At 39.0% G+C, this 16,058-nt stretch overlaps 1 protein-coding gene across 1 annotated transcript in view; it reads right to left on the reverse strand.

The window, feature by feature from the left end:
- The window catches only part of CUNH2orf16 (chromosome unknown C2orf16 homolog), a 14,734-nt gene extending 5,009 nt beyond the window's left edge, over nt 1-9,725 (reverse strand). The window contains exons 1-3 of the mRNA XM_048804953.1: nt 9,505-9,725; nt 9,216-9,311; nt 7-8,872 (exon numbers count right to left, since the gene is read on the reverse strand). Coding sequence (XP_048660910.1) covers nt 7-8,872; nt 9,216-9,311; nt 9,505-9,533 — 8,991 coding nt within the window. The 5' untranslated portion in view covers nt 9,534-9,725. The remainder of the gene's footprint in view (nt 1-6; nt 8,873-9,215; nt 9,312-9,504) is intronic.
- Between the last annotated feature and the right edge of the window lie 6,333 nt (nt 9,726-16,058).

Here is a 16,058-nt window from a genome sequence, read left to right on the forward strand (position 1 = left end):
GATCACTTCAGAAGATTTCACACCCTGTAAGTATGGTCCAGAACTGAACCCTCTACATTTAATATCTTGAAGTTTTGTCCCCAGGATCAGCTTAGAAAATTTCACATCTTGCAACTGGGGGCCTGAGTTGAATTTCACAGATTCCTCACCTTGAAGCTTTGCTTCTGGTATTAACTCAGATGTCACACCTTGTAACTTTGAACCATGGTCAAACTCCACAGACTTCACATCTTGAAATTCCATCCCTTCAGTCAACTCAGAAGATTTTTCACCTTGTATTTGTGATCCAGAGTTAAAGTCCACTGATTGAACAACTTGAAATTGTGTCCCTGGTATCATCTCAGAAGATTTTATACTTTTAAGGAATTTTCTAGAACTGAACTCCACAGATTTTATACCTCCAAGTTTTATACCCATGATCAGCTCAGAAGATTTCATATCTTGTAACTGGGGGTCTGAGTCTAGTGCTACAGATTTCATACCTAGAAGCTTCCTCCCCAGGGTCAAATCAGATTTCTCACCTTGCAACTTTGGAGTGGATTTGAATTCTACAGATTTCACATCTTGAAGCTTTCTCCCTGTGATCATTTCAGAAGATTTCACGCCTCGTAAGTGTGGTCTGGAACTGAAATTCATAGATTTTACATCTTGAAGCTTTATTCCTGTGATCAATTTAGAAGATTTCACATCTTGCAACTGTGGGCGCAAGTTCAACTCCACCCATTTTACTTCTTGAGGTTTTGTCCTCAGTATTGGCTCATTAGATTTTATACCTTGCAAACGTGGCCTAGGTTTGGAGTCTATAGCTTTGACACCTTGAATCTTGGTTCTCTCTGTCAAATCAGAATATGGTATACCTTTCAACTGTGAACTAGGGCTTAACTCAGTACCTTTCATATATTGGGACTTTGTCTCAGGTGTCAACTTAGAACATTTTACACTCTGCCTCTGGGGCCCAGAGTTGAATTCCTCAGATTTCATACCTTGAGGCTTTGTCTGAAGAGCCAATTCTGATGATTTCATACTTTTCAAATGTATTACAGAGTTCAACTCTACAAGTTTATCATTTTGTAATTGTGGCCCTTGACTTTTTATCTCTGATCTCACCCCTGAAAGTTGTGGCTCTTGTGTATACACTAGAGACTTCACACCTTGAGGTTCTGTTCCTGGGGATGACTCCAAGGGTTTCACTTCCTGCAGCTGTCCTGAGGTCAACTCTGAAGATTTTAAACTTTGCAAATGAAGGCCAGATTTGAACACCATTGATTTTATATCACAGAGTTTTAACCTTGAGGTTGGGTCACGTGATTTTGTACTTTTCAACTGCAGCTCAGATTTCAAATCAATAGATTTGAAGTCTTGAGGCTGATACTCCTGGAGTGATTCCAAAGGTTGTATACTTCTGAGCTTTGACCTTTGAGTCAAATCAGATGTTTTCACATCTCTTAACTGTATTGAAGATTTTGACTCTAGAGCTGTGACACTCTGAGATTGTGACTCAAGATTTACCACAGATTTCATATTTTGGAATTCAGATATTGGAATCCACTGAACAGACTTCTTACTTCCAAGCTGTGTCCCTTGGTCTAACTCCACAGCTTTCACACCTTGAAGCTGTGGCTCTGAGGTTGGAAATTTTTTTCTTTTTTGCAGCTCTAGTCCTGGGGACAACTCAGGAGTTTTCAGACACTGACCATGAGGCCCAAGGTTAAAGTCCATAGATTTTGCACCTTGAAGTTTTGGCCTTAGAGTTAGTTCACATACTTTTGTACTTTTCAAGTCTATGGAAGTTTTCAATCCTGCAGATTTAACACATTGAGATAGTGGCCCAAGATTTAATCTTACAGCTTTCAGGCCTTGGAACTCAGGTCCTGGTATCCACTGCACAGATTTCCTACTTCTAAGCTGTGGCCTTTGGTGTATTTCCACAGTTTTCACACCTTGAAGCTGTGGCTCTGAGGTTGATGCAAAAATTTTCCTTTTTTGTACCTCTGGTCCTGGAGTCAGTGTAGAGGTTTTTATACACTGCAACTGTGGCTCATGATTAAGCTCCACAGATTTTGCTCCTTGAAATTTTGGCCCTATAGACAATTCAGATGGCATCACTTCTGAAGTTTTTAATTCTTCAGGTTTGACACTTTGATATTGTGACCCAAAGTTTAATTCTACAGATTTCACACCTTGGTACTCTGGTTCTGGTATCCAGTTAATATATTTTATACTTTCAGACTGCAGCTCTTTGTCTAACTCCACAATTTTCGCATCTTGAAGCAGTGGCTCTAAAGTTGACTCCAAGGGTTTCACTTGGTATAACTGTGGTCCTGGGGTCAACTTGGAAGATTTTATACTTTGCAGCTGAGGTTCACATTTGAACTCTCTCTCTTTTACATCTTGAATAATTGGTTCTGGAGCCAGTTCAAATGATTTTGTATCTTTCAGTGGTAGCTCGGAGTTGAGGTCTAGAGATTTTATACCTTTAGATTTGGGCCCTTTTAAATTCAAAGATATTATACTTTCTGACTCAGATCCCCTTTTTGGTTGCTCTAAATCCACACATGTTCTCTCCAGTGAATTTACAAATATCTGGTCATCCTGCTCAGGCCCAAGAGTTAAATCCACAGGTGCCATCCCTTGAAACTGTTGCCTTGTGGCTAAGTCCACAGATTTTACTTCTTGAACTCCTTCTCTTCTGGTTACATTCACCTGCCTTTTTACTGTTGGAGTCAACTTCACAGATTTTTCATATTGCAGCTGTGAATCTGGAGTCTCCTCTACAAATTTTAAATTTTGTATCTTAAAACATGGAGTAATTTCCACAAATTTGGAATCTTGCATTTGTGGCTCTAAAGCCAATTCCTTAGGCTTAATACCTTGCAGTTCAGGTTGTTGAGAAATCTCCATAGATTTAACACCTTGAAGCAATGGCTCAGGTACAAAAGCCACAGAATTCTCATCTTGCATCTTTGAGCCATGTTTTGATTCCATAGCTTTTATATCTTGATTCTGTATACCTGGGACCAACTCCACAGTTTTCAAATCTTGAATTTTTGAACCTGGAGTCAACTCCATGGATTTCACATCTTCAACCTTGCAATAAGGGGCAAATTCCACAGAGCTGAAATCTTTTGTCTGTGGTCCCAAGGTTATCTTTATGGGTTTCACACCTTCCTTTTGAGAACTTAGAGTTATCTCCATAGATTTTATACCTTCCTGACATGGTTCTGGCATTAAGACCACAGATTTTATATTTTCCAACTGTGGTCCTGAAGGTAGTGATGCAGATCTTAAAACCTGAATCTTTGAAGCTAGGGTAAGCTCCTTAGGTTTCACACTTTCTGCCTGTGGCCCTGGAGTTAACACCATAGATTTGACTTTTCCCAGCTCTGGCTTTGGTGTTAACTGCACAGATTTTGTATTTCCCAAATGTGGCCCTGGGACTAGTTCCACAGATATCTTATCTTCTAGCTGTGTTTCTGGGATTGGTTTCTCAGATTTTAAGTCTTGAAGCTTTGAGACTGGAGTCTGTTCCACAGGTTTTACATTTTCCAACTGTGGTACTTGGACTAATTCAGATTTTATACCTTGTGACTGTAGTCTTCTGGCCAACTCATAATGGTTTACACTTGATAACAGCATCCTAGGAATCAACTCCATAAATTCTACATATGCTATCTGTGGCTCTGGGACTAATTTATAAGAAATTTCACCTTCAAAGTGTGGCACTTGGTTCATTGTTACGTATTTTACATCTTGAAACAGTGGTTCTGGTACTAACAACTCTGGTTTAGACCCTTGCCTCTCTGGCTGTGAGGTGAACTCCAAAAATTGCCCACCTTGAGGCTGTGGCCCTGAGATTAACTGTGAAGATTTCACTCTTTGAGGTTGAGTTCCTGATGTTGTATCCAAAAATTTAACATCTTGTAGGCATGGCCCTATGTTAAGCCCAACCTGTTTAATGTCTTGAAGCCCTGAAGACACATTTGCTAATTTGTAATCAGGCAGCCCTAACTCTGGAGTCATTTCAATCCTTGACCCTGGGGTTTGCTTCCCAAATTTGACACCTTGAAGTTTTGGCCCTGAGGTCAATCCAGAAAATTTGGCATCTTGCTGCCATAGCTCTAGATTTTCTTCCTCAGGTTTTTCACTTTGTAGTTTTGAGGTCAATATCATAGATTTCATTCTGTAAAACTGTGATCCTTCAGTAGACATAACAGATTTCATATCCTCAACCTGTGGCTGTTGGCTTAACTGCAAAGATGATTCTGGTACAAACCCTAGAAAATTTATATCTTGAAGCTCATCCCTTGGTATAAACTGTATACGTTTGAAACTTTGATGCTTTGGCTCAGGGATCAAATCAGAAAATTTGACATCTTGCAAGCTTGGTCCTGGACTTAGTTCCACAGATTTCACACCTTGAGGCTGTGGTTCTGGAATCAGTGGTACTGATTTGACACTTTGATGCTTTGTCCCTGTGATAAAATCTGACAATTTGATTTCTTGTACTGGGGAACCTAGGGTCATTTCATCAGATTTCACACCATAATGTGGGGCCCCTGAGAGTAAATCCATAGGTTCTTCTTGAAGAAGTGTATCTGGAGATAAGTTGGAAAATCTAACACTTTGCAACTGTGGACCTGGAGTCAATCCAGAAGATTTGACACTTGGCTGCCATGGGCCTAGATTTAAATATGCAGATTTCACACTGTGTTTCTGTGCCCCTTTAGTCAATTCCTCCAATAATATACCTTGTATCCCTGGCTCTGGTTTTGGCTTCTCAGATTCTGCCACTCTGGTAGTTGACTGTTGGACTGAATACACACATTTTGCACCTTTCCACTGAGACTCTGGATCAATTTGCCTAGACTTTACTCCCTGGAGTTGTGGCCCTGAGATCAAATCTCTAAGATATGGTTTTGTTCCTGTAATTGAAGTTTTAGATCCAACCACTAGTGGGGGTGGCTCAGAATTTAATTTAACAGATTTCAAATTTTGTGGTAATGGCCCTGATTTTTCATAGTGTATTTCTGATCCTAGAGTCAACCCCAGAGAATATAGTTCTGGGACAGCCCTCTGGGTCTTATCATCTTGAGAGAATACCAACCCCATGGTTTCTGCATCTTCAGATTCTGCCTTTAAGGGTATCTCTGACAATTTGGTAACTTCTGAATGTGATTGTGTATTTAGAGGAACAAATTTCCTACCTTGGGATTGTGGCTCTGGGGTCAACACCTTTGATTTTACATTTTGCACCTCTGATCCTGGTATCAAGTCCAGAGATTGTTTTATTGTGTGTTGTGGTTCTGGAGTCTCCTCCATCACTTTTACAAGTTGGAACACAGTCTTACAAGTGTCTTTGAATGATGTTGGACTCATCTTCATAGATTCTGTTAATGGCACTGGGGTAATTTCTAAATATGGTTGTGTCAACCCAACAGATTCTCCTACCTGGTGACAAATGTCAGAGGTAAGTTTTACCTTTGTGCCTTGATGTTCTGGCTCTGGGGTCATTCCTAAATATTCTGAGACTTGATGCCATGGAGTCAATCTTTCAGGCTCTAGGGCTTGATAATTTGGTTTGAGGTTCAACTCTACAGATTTCACTGCTTGAAGTTGTATACCTGGGATCACTTCCCCAAATTTCACACTTTGCACTTGTGACTCAGGAATTACTCTTCTATATTCTACCATTTGGGGAGTTTTTACATCTTTAGACAATGCTACTGGGGCTGTCTTCTCAGAGCTGATATTTTGTACTGATGGTTTTGGGGTCAGCTCCATAGATTTTATATCTTCCAGTGGTGTCTTTAGGGTCAATTCCACAGTTTTTGTATCTTTAAACTCTGGTGGTAGGTCCAAATGAGCATAATCTCTATCTTGAAACTGTGAATGGGGGCTCAAATCTATCGATCTCCTACTTATCAACTGTGGTGCTAGGGTTAATTCAGCAGATTTTACACTTTGCAGTTGTGGTCCTAGAGCGAGTTGGATAGATTCCATATCTTGAGGCAGAGACTCTAGGGCTGACTGCATAGATTTCTCACCTTGTTGCAGCTGTGGTATGGAGGTTAACTCTTCAGATTTTATACTCTGCCATTGACACTCTGGGATCAAGCCTGTAGATTTTATAGTTGGTGTCAGCTGTCCATATTTTGCCACTTGCGGAACTAAACCTGTGGTTGTATCTACAGATTTCATACTTTGCAACCTTGGTCCTAGGACCAGGTTCTCAGATTTTAAATCTTGCAGTTCTGGGGATAATTTCATAGACTCCACAATCTTAACTTGTGACATTGGCTTCACCTCCATATATTTCACACCTTCAAGAAATGATGTAGTAGTCATTACAGCAGATTCTGTGACTTGATGCAGTGGCTTTTGGTTCATTCCTACAAATTCTGTACCTTGACCTGGTTTTCCTGGGATTGTCCCCAAAGATTCCATTATTTGATGGTGTGACTCTGTCAGCTGTATAGACTTGCTCATTTTTAGCCATGTGTCAGTGGTCAACCCCATAGTTTCTGTTACTTTATGGTTTTGCCTTGGGCTCATCTCTGAATATTCCAGGACTTGACAGCATGGGCTCAACCTTGAAGGATCCATGACCTGATGAGATGTTCTTGAAGTTAACGACACAGATTCTGTGCCTTGATGCTGTGGTTGTGAAGTCATGTTCACTGAGTCTTGCACTTGGCTCTGTAACCCAGAAGTCAATTCCAAAGATTCCTTGACTTGAGATATTGGCTGTGGGGTCAAACTCTGAGATTCTATAACTTGTGACTGTGGTACTGTGATCATTCCAAAGGGCAACCCCAATGCTACGGGAGTTACCTTTACAGAATGTACAGATTGATATGATGGTGTTAGAATCATTCTTGCTGATTTTGTGATGTTAGGTGGTAGCTTTGGAGGTAAAATCACAGATTCTACAACTTTTAGTGGGGCAAGAGTTGTAGGAGGGCTAAGGGAAGAAGTTAAACCAACTGGTTGAGTTGACCTTGGGGTCAAATTTGTAATTTGAGACTGTGAATCTGGGGTCAAACCCCCATATTCTGTAACATGTGGCTGTGCTAATGGAATTATCCCCATGGCATTCATGGTTTGTAATAACACCACTGGAGTTACTTTCTTATAATCCATGACTTGATGTAATGGTGTTGAGACAGTTTCCAATGGTTTTGTGTACTGATGTACTGGCTCTGGAGTAATCTTCACTTGTTCCATGGCTTGACTTTGTGACCCCGGGGTCATGCTCACTGACTCCATGACTTTATGCTGTGGCCCTGGACTCATTTCTACAGTTTGCATCACTGTCTGTTGTGGCCTTGGACTCATCTCTTCTGGTTTTATGGTTTTCTGGTCCAACAATGTGTCCATCTTCTCTAACGTCATGACTCGATGTTGTGGCTTTGGGATCATTCTCATGGATTCTATGATATGTGGATGTGATTTGCTAGTCATCCCCATGGAATCCATGACTTGAAGCAATGCTACAGGAGTTATCTTCACATTGTCTGGGACCCGATTCCATCTTGAGTTCATCCTCTCTGATTCCACATCTTGTTGCTGAGGACTTGGGGTTATCTCCATTGACTTGATTAATTGATTTGGTGATTTGGGGGTTATACTCATTATTTCCTTGGGCTGGATTGGTTTTACAACTTGATTTGGCGGCTGTGGAAACAAACTCATAGATTCTATCACATCTGAATGTGATTCTGGGATCATTCCCATTGAATTCATGACCTGAAGCAATGCCAATGGAGTTACCTTTAGGTTATCTGTGACTTGATATGGTAACCTTGGGGTCAGCTCCACATCAGTCACTTGTGTCTTATGCTGCTGTATCCTTTTTTCTGGAAGACCTATGACTCTCTGTTCTATACTAAGCTCTAGCACATGCTTTGGGTCCTTCTTCAATAAAGTGGCTTCTTCTTGAATTATGTTAACTCCTAAACTTCTGGGAGGTGGAGAGCCCATTGACCTAACTAAATGCTTAGATGCAAGAATTTGGGGATCATCCACAGGTTGTAACTGCTCATTTGAGATAAATGACTGTGAAATTTTTGTTTCTGTCCTATTTAATCCAGATTCCACACCAATGTTCACATGGAGCTGAAATGATGGAAGGTCTGGGGATTTATTATTGGTACTTTGCTCAGTGCTTTGATGAATAGGCATAGATAATTGAGTTTGGGTATTCTCTGGTCCAGGGACTCCTGCTTGTATTAAATAATTCAGCATTGCCCATGATTCCTTCACAGGTGAGGGCACTATTTGTTCCCGCAAAGTACAGACCTTCCAAGACATATGCCCTTCTAGCTCTCCTCTAGCCAAAGGAGAAAGCTGGAGTGGAGCCCAACCTGGGAGTTGTGGTCTCTCATCTGAAACCGAATTTGGCCCGTCATCTGCTACCAAATGACTCTTGCTCCTTTTCTTATCTTTTGTTTTCTGTTGTTGTTTGCAGTGACCTTGGGATTCAAAAATAGAGTTAATAAAAGAATTTTGAGGCTGCAGAGATGAAAGAGCTGCCAAATTCTGAAAAAGTTCTGATTTCTCAGGCTCTGATAGCCAAAAAGGGGGCAGGGATGTGTCCTGGTTCCTGAATACAGATGATTGCTTTTGAGGAGAAACAGGTAAACCTTTGCTCTGGAATTGCCAAGTTCTTCCTTCAGAAAAGATAGGAAGGTAAGACAGGCTGGAGCTGGTGCTTGATGATCCAGAGGAGATAACATTGTCAGTAGAAAGTTCTGCCTTCATACAGTCACAACTGGGTAGAACAGCCTCCTGAGCCACAAGGATAGAGGAGGAGGAGGAGGAGGAAGAAGTCACATCCTGGGGTTCAGGCAAATCCAGTTCCATAAGACTTGATCTAAGAAATAAAGAGACAAGTTTCCAATTATTTGCTTTGGAATCAGAAGAGGAAAATGAAAAATATGTTTGGCTTCAGGGGGGATTTTGGGGGGAAAAGTTGTTTTCCCCAACATCATTTACATGTGCAAAGAGTTCTTCCACCAGGACAAAGAGAAACAACATTCCCATTCTACTCAGATATGATCCTTAAACTAGTTTGAACCCAGAATTTTGCTCACTGCCAGAACTAAGACTCTCCTTCCCTTTTGCCTCCCGCCTTTACTCTCTTCCTTCCTCCCTCTTAAATCCTTTCAAATGCTTTACTATCTTCAATCCCCCACCCAGAAACTATGTTCCCTGACCTTGCATTTTCCAGGTGTTGGAAGATATGTTGAAGACTCTTGCCCATTGACCAGAGTATATATTCCTGGGTCCAGCTCACAGGGAGTTCTGAAACACTAGATGTAACAGAATATATCAGTATAACTGAAGTGATATTAAAATACCAGTAAGCAAAACAATAAGAAACAACTTAGAAAGGAGACAACGATTACAATGAAGGAAGTTAGCATTTCAGGTATGTATTCCTAAATTTTATGATTAAGATAATTTATCATTAGTACAGGCTGAAGACAGGCTTCACTCACTCACCATGTTGGATTAGCTTCAATGCAATCCATCCTGAAGTTTTCTTCCAACTGTGGAACTGGGAATAGGAGTGAAGAATCTATTAGCAAAGTGACTATTTATATCATTTAGCACAACTCCTCATTTTGCAAATACGGAAACAAAGGTGAAGTCATGCCCAAGGTTATAAAGTTAATGAGTGGTAGAGATCAGATCTCAAGTTAAAAAAAAAAAAAAAAATAGATGTTGCCTTGGGAAATAAAGGTTTAACAGGTCCACTTCATGTTTGAATACAGTCCTTGCTGCTCTGCACCTGTGATTTATTTATTTATTTTTGTTACCAGGGATTGAACCTAGGGGTGTTCCTAGGTTCCTAGGTTCCTAGCCACATCCTTAGCTCATTTTTTTTTCTTTTTTTGAGACAAGGTTTTTGCTAAATTGATTAGGGCCTTGCTAAATGGCTTTGAATTTGTAACCCTGCAGCTTCAGCCTCCAAAATTTCTGGGATTACAGGTTGTGCTACCATGTCCACCAGTGGATTATTTTTAAAAAACATGTTTCTTTCTTTTCTCTGTCTGTCATTCCTAAACTCCCATCCATAATCTAAGGGGAAACAGTATTAGCTTTCTTTCCAATCCTAGACAGAATTATCTGCCCTTGAGCAGATACCCACTACAGGAACAAAGTAATTCAGATTTGGGATAGTGCCAGAAGATCTAAGAAATGACTGTCTCCCAAATTCACAAGTGAATTACAACCCAGGACAGGGAACACATGAAATATAACCTTTGTACCACCTCTTTAAAAACTCTTTGTTACCACTGATGTGGAGACTCACAGCCTCTTGGATAGGAGTCTCTGTGTTTCTCCTTGGTAGCAAACACTTCTTTTTCTTTTTTCTCAAAACTGTGTTCTCATCATTGGATTGGCATCCAGAACAAGAACCAAACTTTTAGTAAAAAAAATATATTGAAATTTCCCTCACCAAACTCTTAGTAGTGAGTCTTTGTCCATTCTCTTATGTGACCAAGTTTCTTTCCCATACTGGGCTTTGCATAAAAGTAGATGAAAAAAGGAAACAAGAGGAAAGCCATCATGGAAGGAATTATGGAGTTGTTTATGTCTCATTGGAAGTGGAGATGCTAGAAAGAATAGGCACACTCCTTTCGTTTACATTCTCTTTTTCAACCTCCCTCTATCTGTTATTTAAAGCAGATCCACAGTTGATATATCATTAGCCTTGAACTGAAGAGTAAAGGATAGGACTTTTCTGACCTGTGGGTTTCTGGATCTTTTTCGATTTATGCTGGTTTGAAGTCTAGAGAAGCACAAAAGGAAAAAAAATAAAATTGGGTTATGTTCTAGGTTGGAGATTTATTGACAGCACATCTCACATATAGCAGATATTAATATATCTTATATATCAGATATTGATACAGCTGGCATCTATAACCATATAATTAATTACCACCTTATTTATTTAATTATGACTTTTGAGTACTTGCTAAGCTGGGTGTTGAACTACAAAGATAAATATAATTCCTATACTTTTTTAACTTATGTTAGTAAGGAAAATAGACATCTAAGCAGATAAGTTAAAATACCATGTGTAAGTGCTATAACAGAAATATAAAAATTAGGGAATGCAGAGAAGAGTGATTAGCTTCTTGTGAGAAAGGAAAAATTACTTAATAAATTTCCATTTTGTAGTAGAGTTTGAAGAATCAGCAGAAGATTTTTAGGTGAAAAAAGATCACTGCGGACAAATGGGAAAATCACTGAAAAGATCAACATATCACAGTTGTCAGGTGCACTTTTGCTAAGTTGTGGGAGATAAGGCTGAAAAGGTAGGTAGAAGCAAGATTGTGCCTAATAGTAGAATTTTAATTTTGTTCTACAGGTCATAGTTTCCCAAGAGTGGTGGGTAAATTCTAGGTTTTTTGCAAAGGTGATACAGGTCTTTTCAAAGACAGTAATAACATTTGTTACCATTTTAAATAAAGCACTTATTTCTTCTCTTTAAACCTAGGCATCAGTCTCCTGAAAGTATCAAAAGAGCCTACACAACATTTAGTGGGGACTTCACTAACACTCGGGACTTAATAACACAATTTATCACTCAGCCAAATACCTTCTGGCTGCAATGGTAATTTTGAACCTTTAGACAGTTTTTAATTGATTTTCTGTTTAGTCATATATTATTTAATATATTATTTAAGAACTTATGTCCACAATGGACCATTGATTAAAAATAAGAGGCAAAAGGAAAACCAATTTTGAAATGCTGTTGAACCACGATGCAAAGAAAAGACCACCAACTCCAATTTTAGATCAAATTAAAGCAAGCTTATATTGTGTACACAAAGAAGGCTGGCCAGCGACTGTCTCCCAAAACCAGGCTAGAGATCAGCCCAGCTCTCAGGGAAGAAGAGGTTTATATAGCACAAAAAGTTACAAAGGGGGGTGTCTTGGGAACTTGTAACTAACAGGGTTCTGGCAAACAATACAAGGGCAGATAGCAGATTAATGATCTACATGGCATGATATTTCAAGGTAGGGGTAAATTCAGATCCCAACATGAGAATTTATGAGGCACTGCTGAGGTTTCAGAGAGGGTTATTATCTGGTCAAGGAGACCCAGTCATGGGTGAGTTCAGAGCATGGGCAGGAATTTCAAACAAGTTTAAACATCAGGTTGTCAGGCCAAATAGAAATCTTAGTATTTTATTTTATTTTATTTATTTATTTTTTTTTTAGAGAGAGAGGAGAGAGAGAGAGAGAATTTTTAATATTTATTTTTTAGTTATTGGCGGACATAACATCTTTGTATGTGGTGCTGAGGATCGAACTCGGGCCGCACGCATGGCAGGCGAGTGCGCTACCGCTTGAGCCACATCCCCAGCCCCTTAGTATTTTATAGTAAAAAAGAAATGAACTTTTTATAACTTTGTAACAAGATGATTCCCAAGCTTAAGATGGAATTTGGTTGGGTTCATCAATGCAGATTAATATACTTAAAAATTATGAATATATGTATGAAATACATATACTAGAGTATATACATACACACATATATGATATATACATTTTACATATATGCCTGTATATAACCTTTGTACCACCTCTTTAAAAACTCTTTGTTACCACTGATGTGAAATGTATATGTACATATATAGAGAGAGTGAAGTATATATGTATACATAGATATGTATATATGTGTGTATATAATTTATATTTATATAAAGCCAGAAAACAAGGGCTGGGGTTGTAGCTCAGCAGTAGAGCGCTCACCTACCACATGTGAGGCCTTGGGTTCAATCCTTAGCACCACATAAAAAGAAATAAATAAAGGTATTGTGTCCAACTATACCTAAAAAAATAAATTAAAAAAAAATAAAGACAGAAAACAACAGAATTATATTCTTTAATGTGCTAAAAGAAAATAAATACCTACCTAGACTTTTTTTTTTTTTAAACAAGTGTTTCATCTCTGAACTACATCCCCATCAATCCCCTTTTATTTTAATTTTATTTATTTAAGTTTTTGGTATTGGGGATTGAACCCAGGGGCACTTTACTACTGGGCTCTATCCCCATTCCTTTTTTAATTTTTTGAGACATGTTCTTGCTAAGTTGCTGAGAGCCCCGCTAAATTGCTGAGGCTAGCCTTGAACTTGTGATCCTCTTGGTTCAGCCTCCCAAGTTGCTGGTATTCTATAGGTGTATGCCACCATGCCCAGCTAGACTTTTATACTAGTGAAATTACCCTTCAAATTTGAAGGTGAAATAGAATAATAAACAACAACAACAAAGAGAAATAGAATAAAAAGCAAACTACATAGTATGTTTAATTGATCTGGCTAAAGCTTCCAGAAAAATGTTGAATAGAAATTGTGAAAGCAGGATTTACTCCAAGAATGCAACATAAAAAAAAAAAATATCTAGGCTGGAGTTGTGGCTCAATGGTACAGCGATTGCCTGGCATGCGTGAGACCCTGGGTTCAATCCTCAGGGCCGCATATAAATAAATAAATAAAATAATAAAAGATCCATTGACAAGTAAAAAAAAAAATCAATGTAATATTATAATATAAATGGGAAAATATGATTGGCCCATTCACATAAAAATAGTAAACAAACTAGGAATAGAAAGAAATTTCCTCAACATGATAAAGGACTTTGCAATGGATCAGCAGTTTATGCTTCCCCACCCTGCTTTCCAAATAAATGTTTAAGTCCTAAGCCCTGAGGTAATATTATTAATATGTGGGTCCTTTGTAGGTGATTAGGTCATGAGGTGGGATTAGTGTCCTTATAAAGTGGATTCCAAAGTTATCCCCCACCCTTTCTGCCATGTACAGACATTAGGAAGTAGGCAGTCAACAACTAAGAAAGGGCCCTCACTGTAAGGGTCCCGCGAAACGAAACGTCGGAGAAAGAGACCACCAAGTGACCACTCATGCAATTGGCAGAAGGGGGATTTATTGAACCAGCATGCTGGGGCTCTGTGCCCACTCAAGAAGGGAAAGCAGCCCAGAGCCCCGAGCAGGGGCTGAGCACTGCTTAAGTACACTTTTGGGGGAGGGCGGAGGGCTTTGTATACATCAGAACAAATCATCATGAGGCGCGGGAAAATTGAACAACAACTCCTAAACCTGATTGGTTCATTCATTGGCGGGAACAGGTCAGGCTGGAGTGATAGGTCATTCCTAAGGAGGGGGTTACATTTAAACTGATTGGTCCAGGCCCTGCAATGCCTATGTGCGACCACACAGAGCCCTTATTACTGGGCAGTTTCAAGCATTGTCTTAACAGCTACAGAAATTTAACTCAGACCTTGCAGCTTAAAAACTTTACGACACCCGGTCTTTTACCCTTTAACTTTTACGCTTTAACTTCAATTTCTTTTACCCTTACATCACCATGCTGGCACCCTGATCTTGAACTTCCCAGACTCCACAGTATGTCAAATAAATTTCTGTTACTTGTAAGCCACTTAGCATTTTGTTATAGGAACTTATGCAAAGACAGAAATTGGTTTTCAAGTAGGTGTACCAGGGTAATGAATACCTGAAAGTATGTAATAGGAAGAGGTGGGAAGAGTTCTGAAGTTCCTGCTAGAAAAATTCTACTTTGATATGAATAGACCTACAAAAGTGATTCTGTTGAGAGTTCAGAAAGAAAAAGTAGAAGAGTTGTAGAGAAAGCTTCCATCAGCATCATATTTCTATGCTGACAGAAATATGGACAGTAGAAGCTGGGATTGTGGCTCAGCGGTAGAGCGCTCGCCTAGCATGGGCGGGACCCCGTTCGATCCTCAGCACCACATAAAAATAAAAGGCATTGTGTTGTTCCATTTACACCTAAAAAAAAATAAATACATATTTTAAAAAAAGATACTAAACTTCATGTAAAACTTAAAAAAAAAGAAAGAAAGAAATATGGACAGTAAAGACCATTCTTGATGATTTCTCAGATAGAAATGAGCAACAGATTATTGGACAAAGATGAAAAGGTGGCAAATAACTTGGCTGAGTTGTGTCCATGTTCTTGTGTTTTATGGAAAATTTTTGTTTCTTTGAACGTCAAAAAAACTTAGAATTTAATGAATGATTAGAGATATCAGTTATTGTAATGAGATGAAAAAGAGGGATTGCTTCTGCTCCTAGGAGGATTGGATTACCTTGATTCTAAAATCTTATGAAGACATTACCAGAGAGGAATACTACAGGTCAATCTTTTTCATGGACATAGATACAGAAACCCCAAACAAAATATCAGCAAACTGAATCCAGTAACATATAAAAAATATTATGAATGACATCAAGAAAGTGTTTTATTTATTCTAGGAATTCACAGTTGGGTTTTTGTTGTTGTTGTTGTTGTTGTTTTGTTGTTGTTGTTTTCAGGAGGTGGATACTGGGGACTAAAACCCAGCAACACTCTCCTGAGCTACATCCCCAGCCCTTTTTATTTTTTATTTTGAGTCAGGGTCTACTAAGTTGTTTAGGGTCTCTCCAAGTTGATCTAGGTGCCTCAAATTTGTGATCTTTCTGCCTCAAATTGCTCAGATTAGAAGTGTAAACCACTACCTAGCCCACAGTTGGTTTGTTATTTTATTTTATCTATATATCATTATTAATTGGTACTGGGGATTGAACTCAGGTACACTTGACCACTGAGCCACATCCCAAGCCCTATTTTGTATTTTGTTAAGAGACAGGATCTCACTAAGTTGCTCAGCGCCTTGCTTTTTGCTGATGCTGGCATTGAACTCACAGTTCTCCTGCATGCGTGTGCCACTACACGCACCGGTTTATTATTTTAAAATCTCTGTTTAATTCAGCAAATTGATAGAATTAACAAAGAAAACCATATGACCATCTCCATAGAGGTAGGAAAAGTACTTAATAAAACATAAGCCTTTTATAAAGTGATAAAAATTTCAATTTAATTTAATTTTGGTACTAGGGATTGAATCTAAGAGTGCTTAACCACTGAGCAACATCCCCAACACTTTGTACTTATTATTTTGAGAAAGGGTCTTGCAAAGTTGGTTAGGGCCTTGCTAAAGGCTG

Source organism: Marmota marmota, unplaced genomic scaffold, assembly GCF_001458135.2.
Source record: "Marmota marmota marmota unplaced genomic scaffold, marMar, whole genome shotgun sequence".
Classification (NCBI taxonomy): Eukaryota; Metazoa; Chordata; class Mammalia; order Rodentia; family Sciuridae; genus Marmota; species Marmota marmota.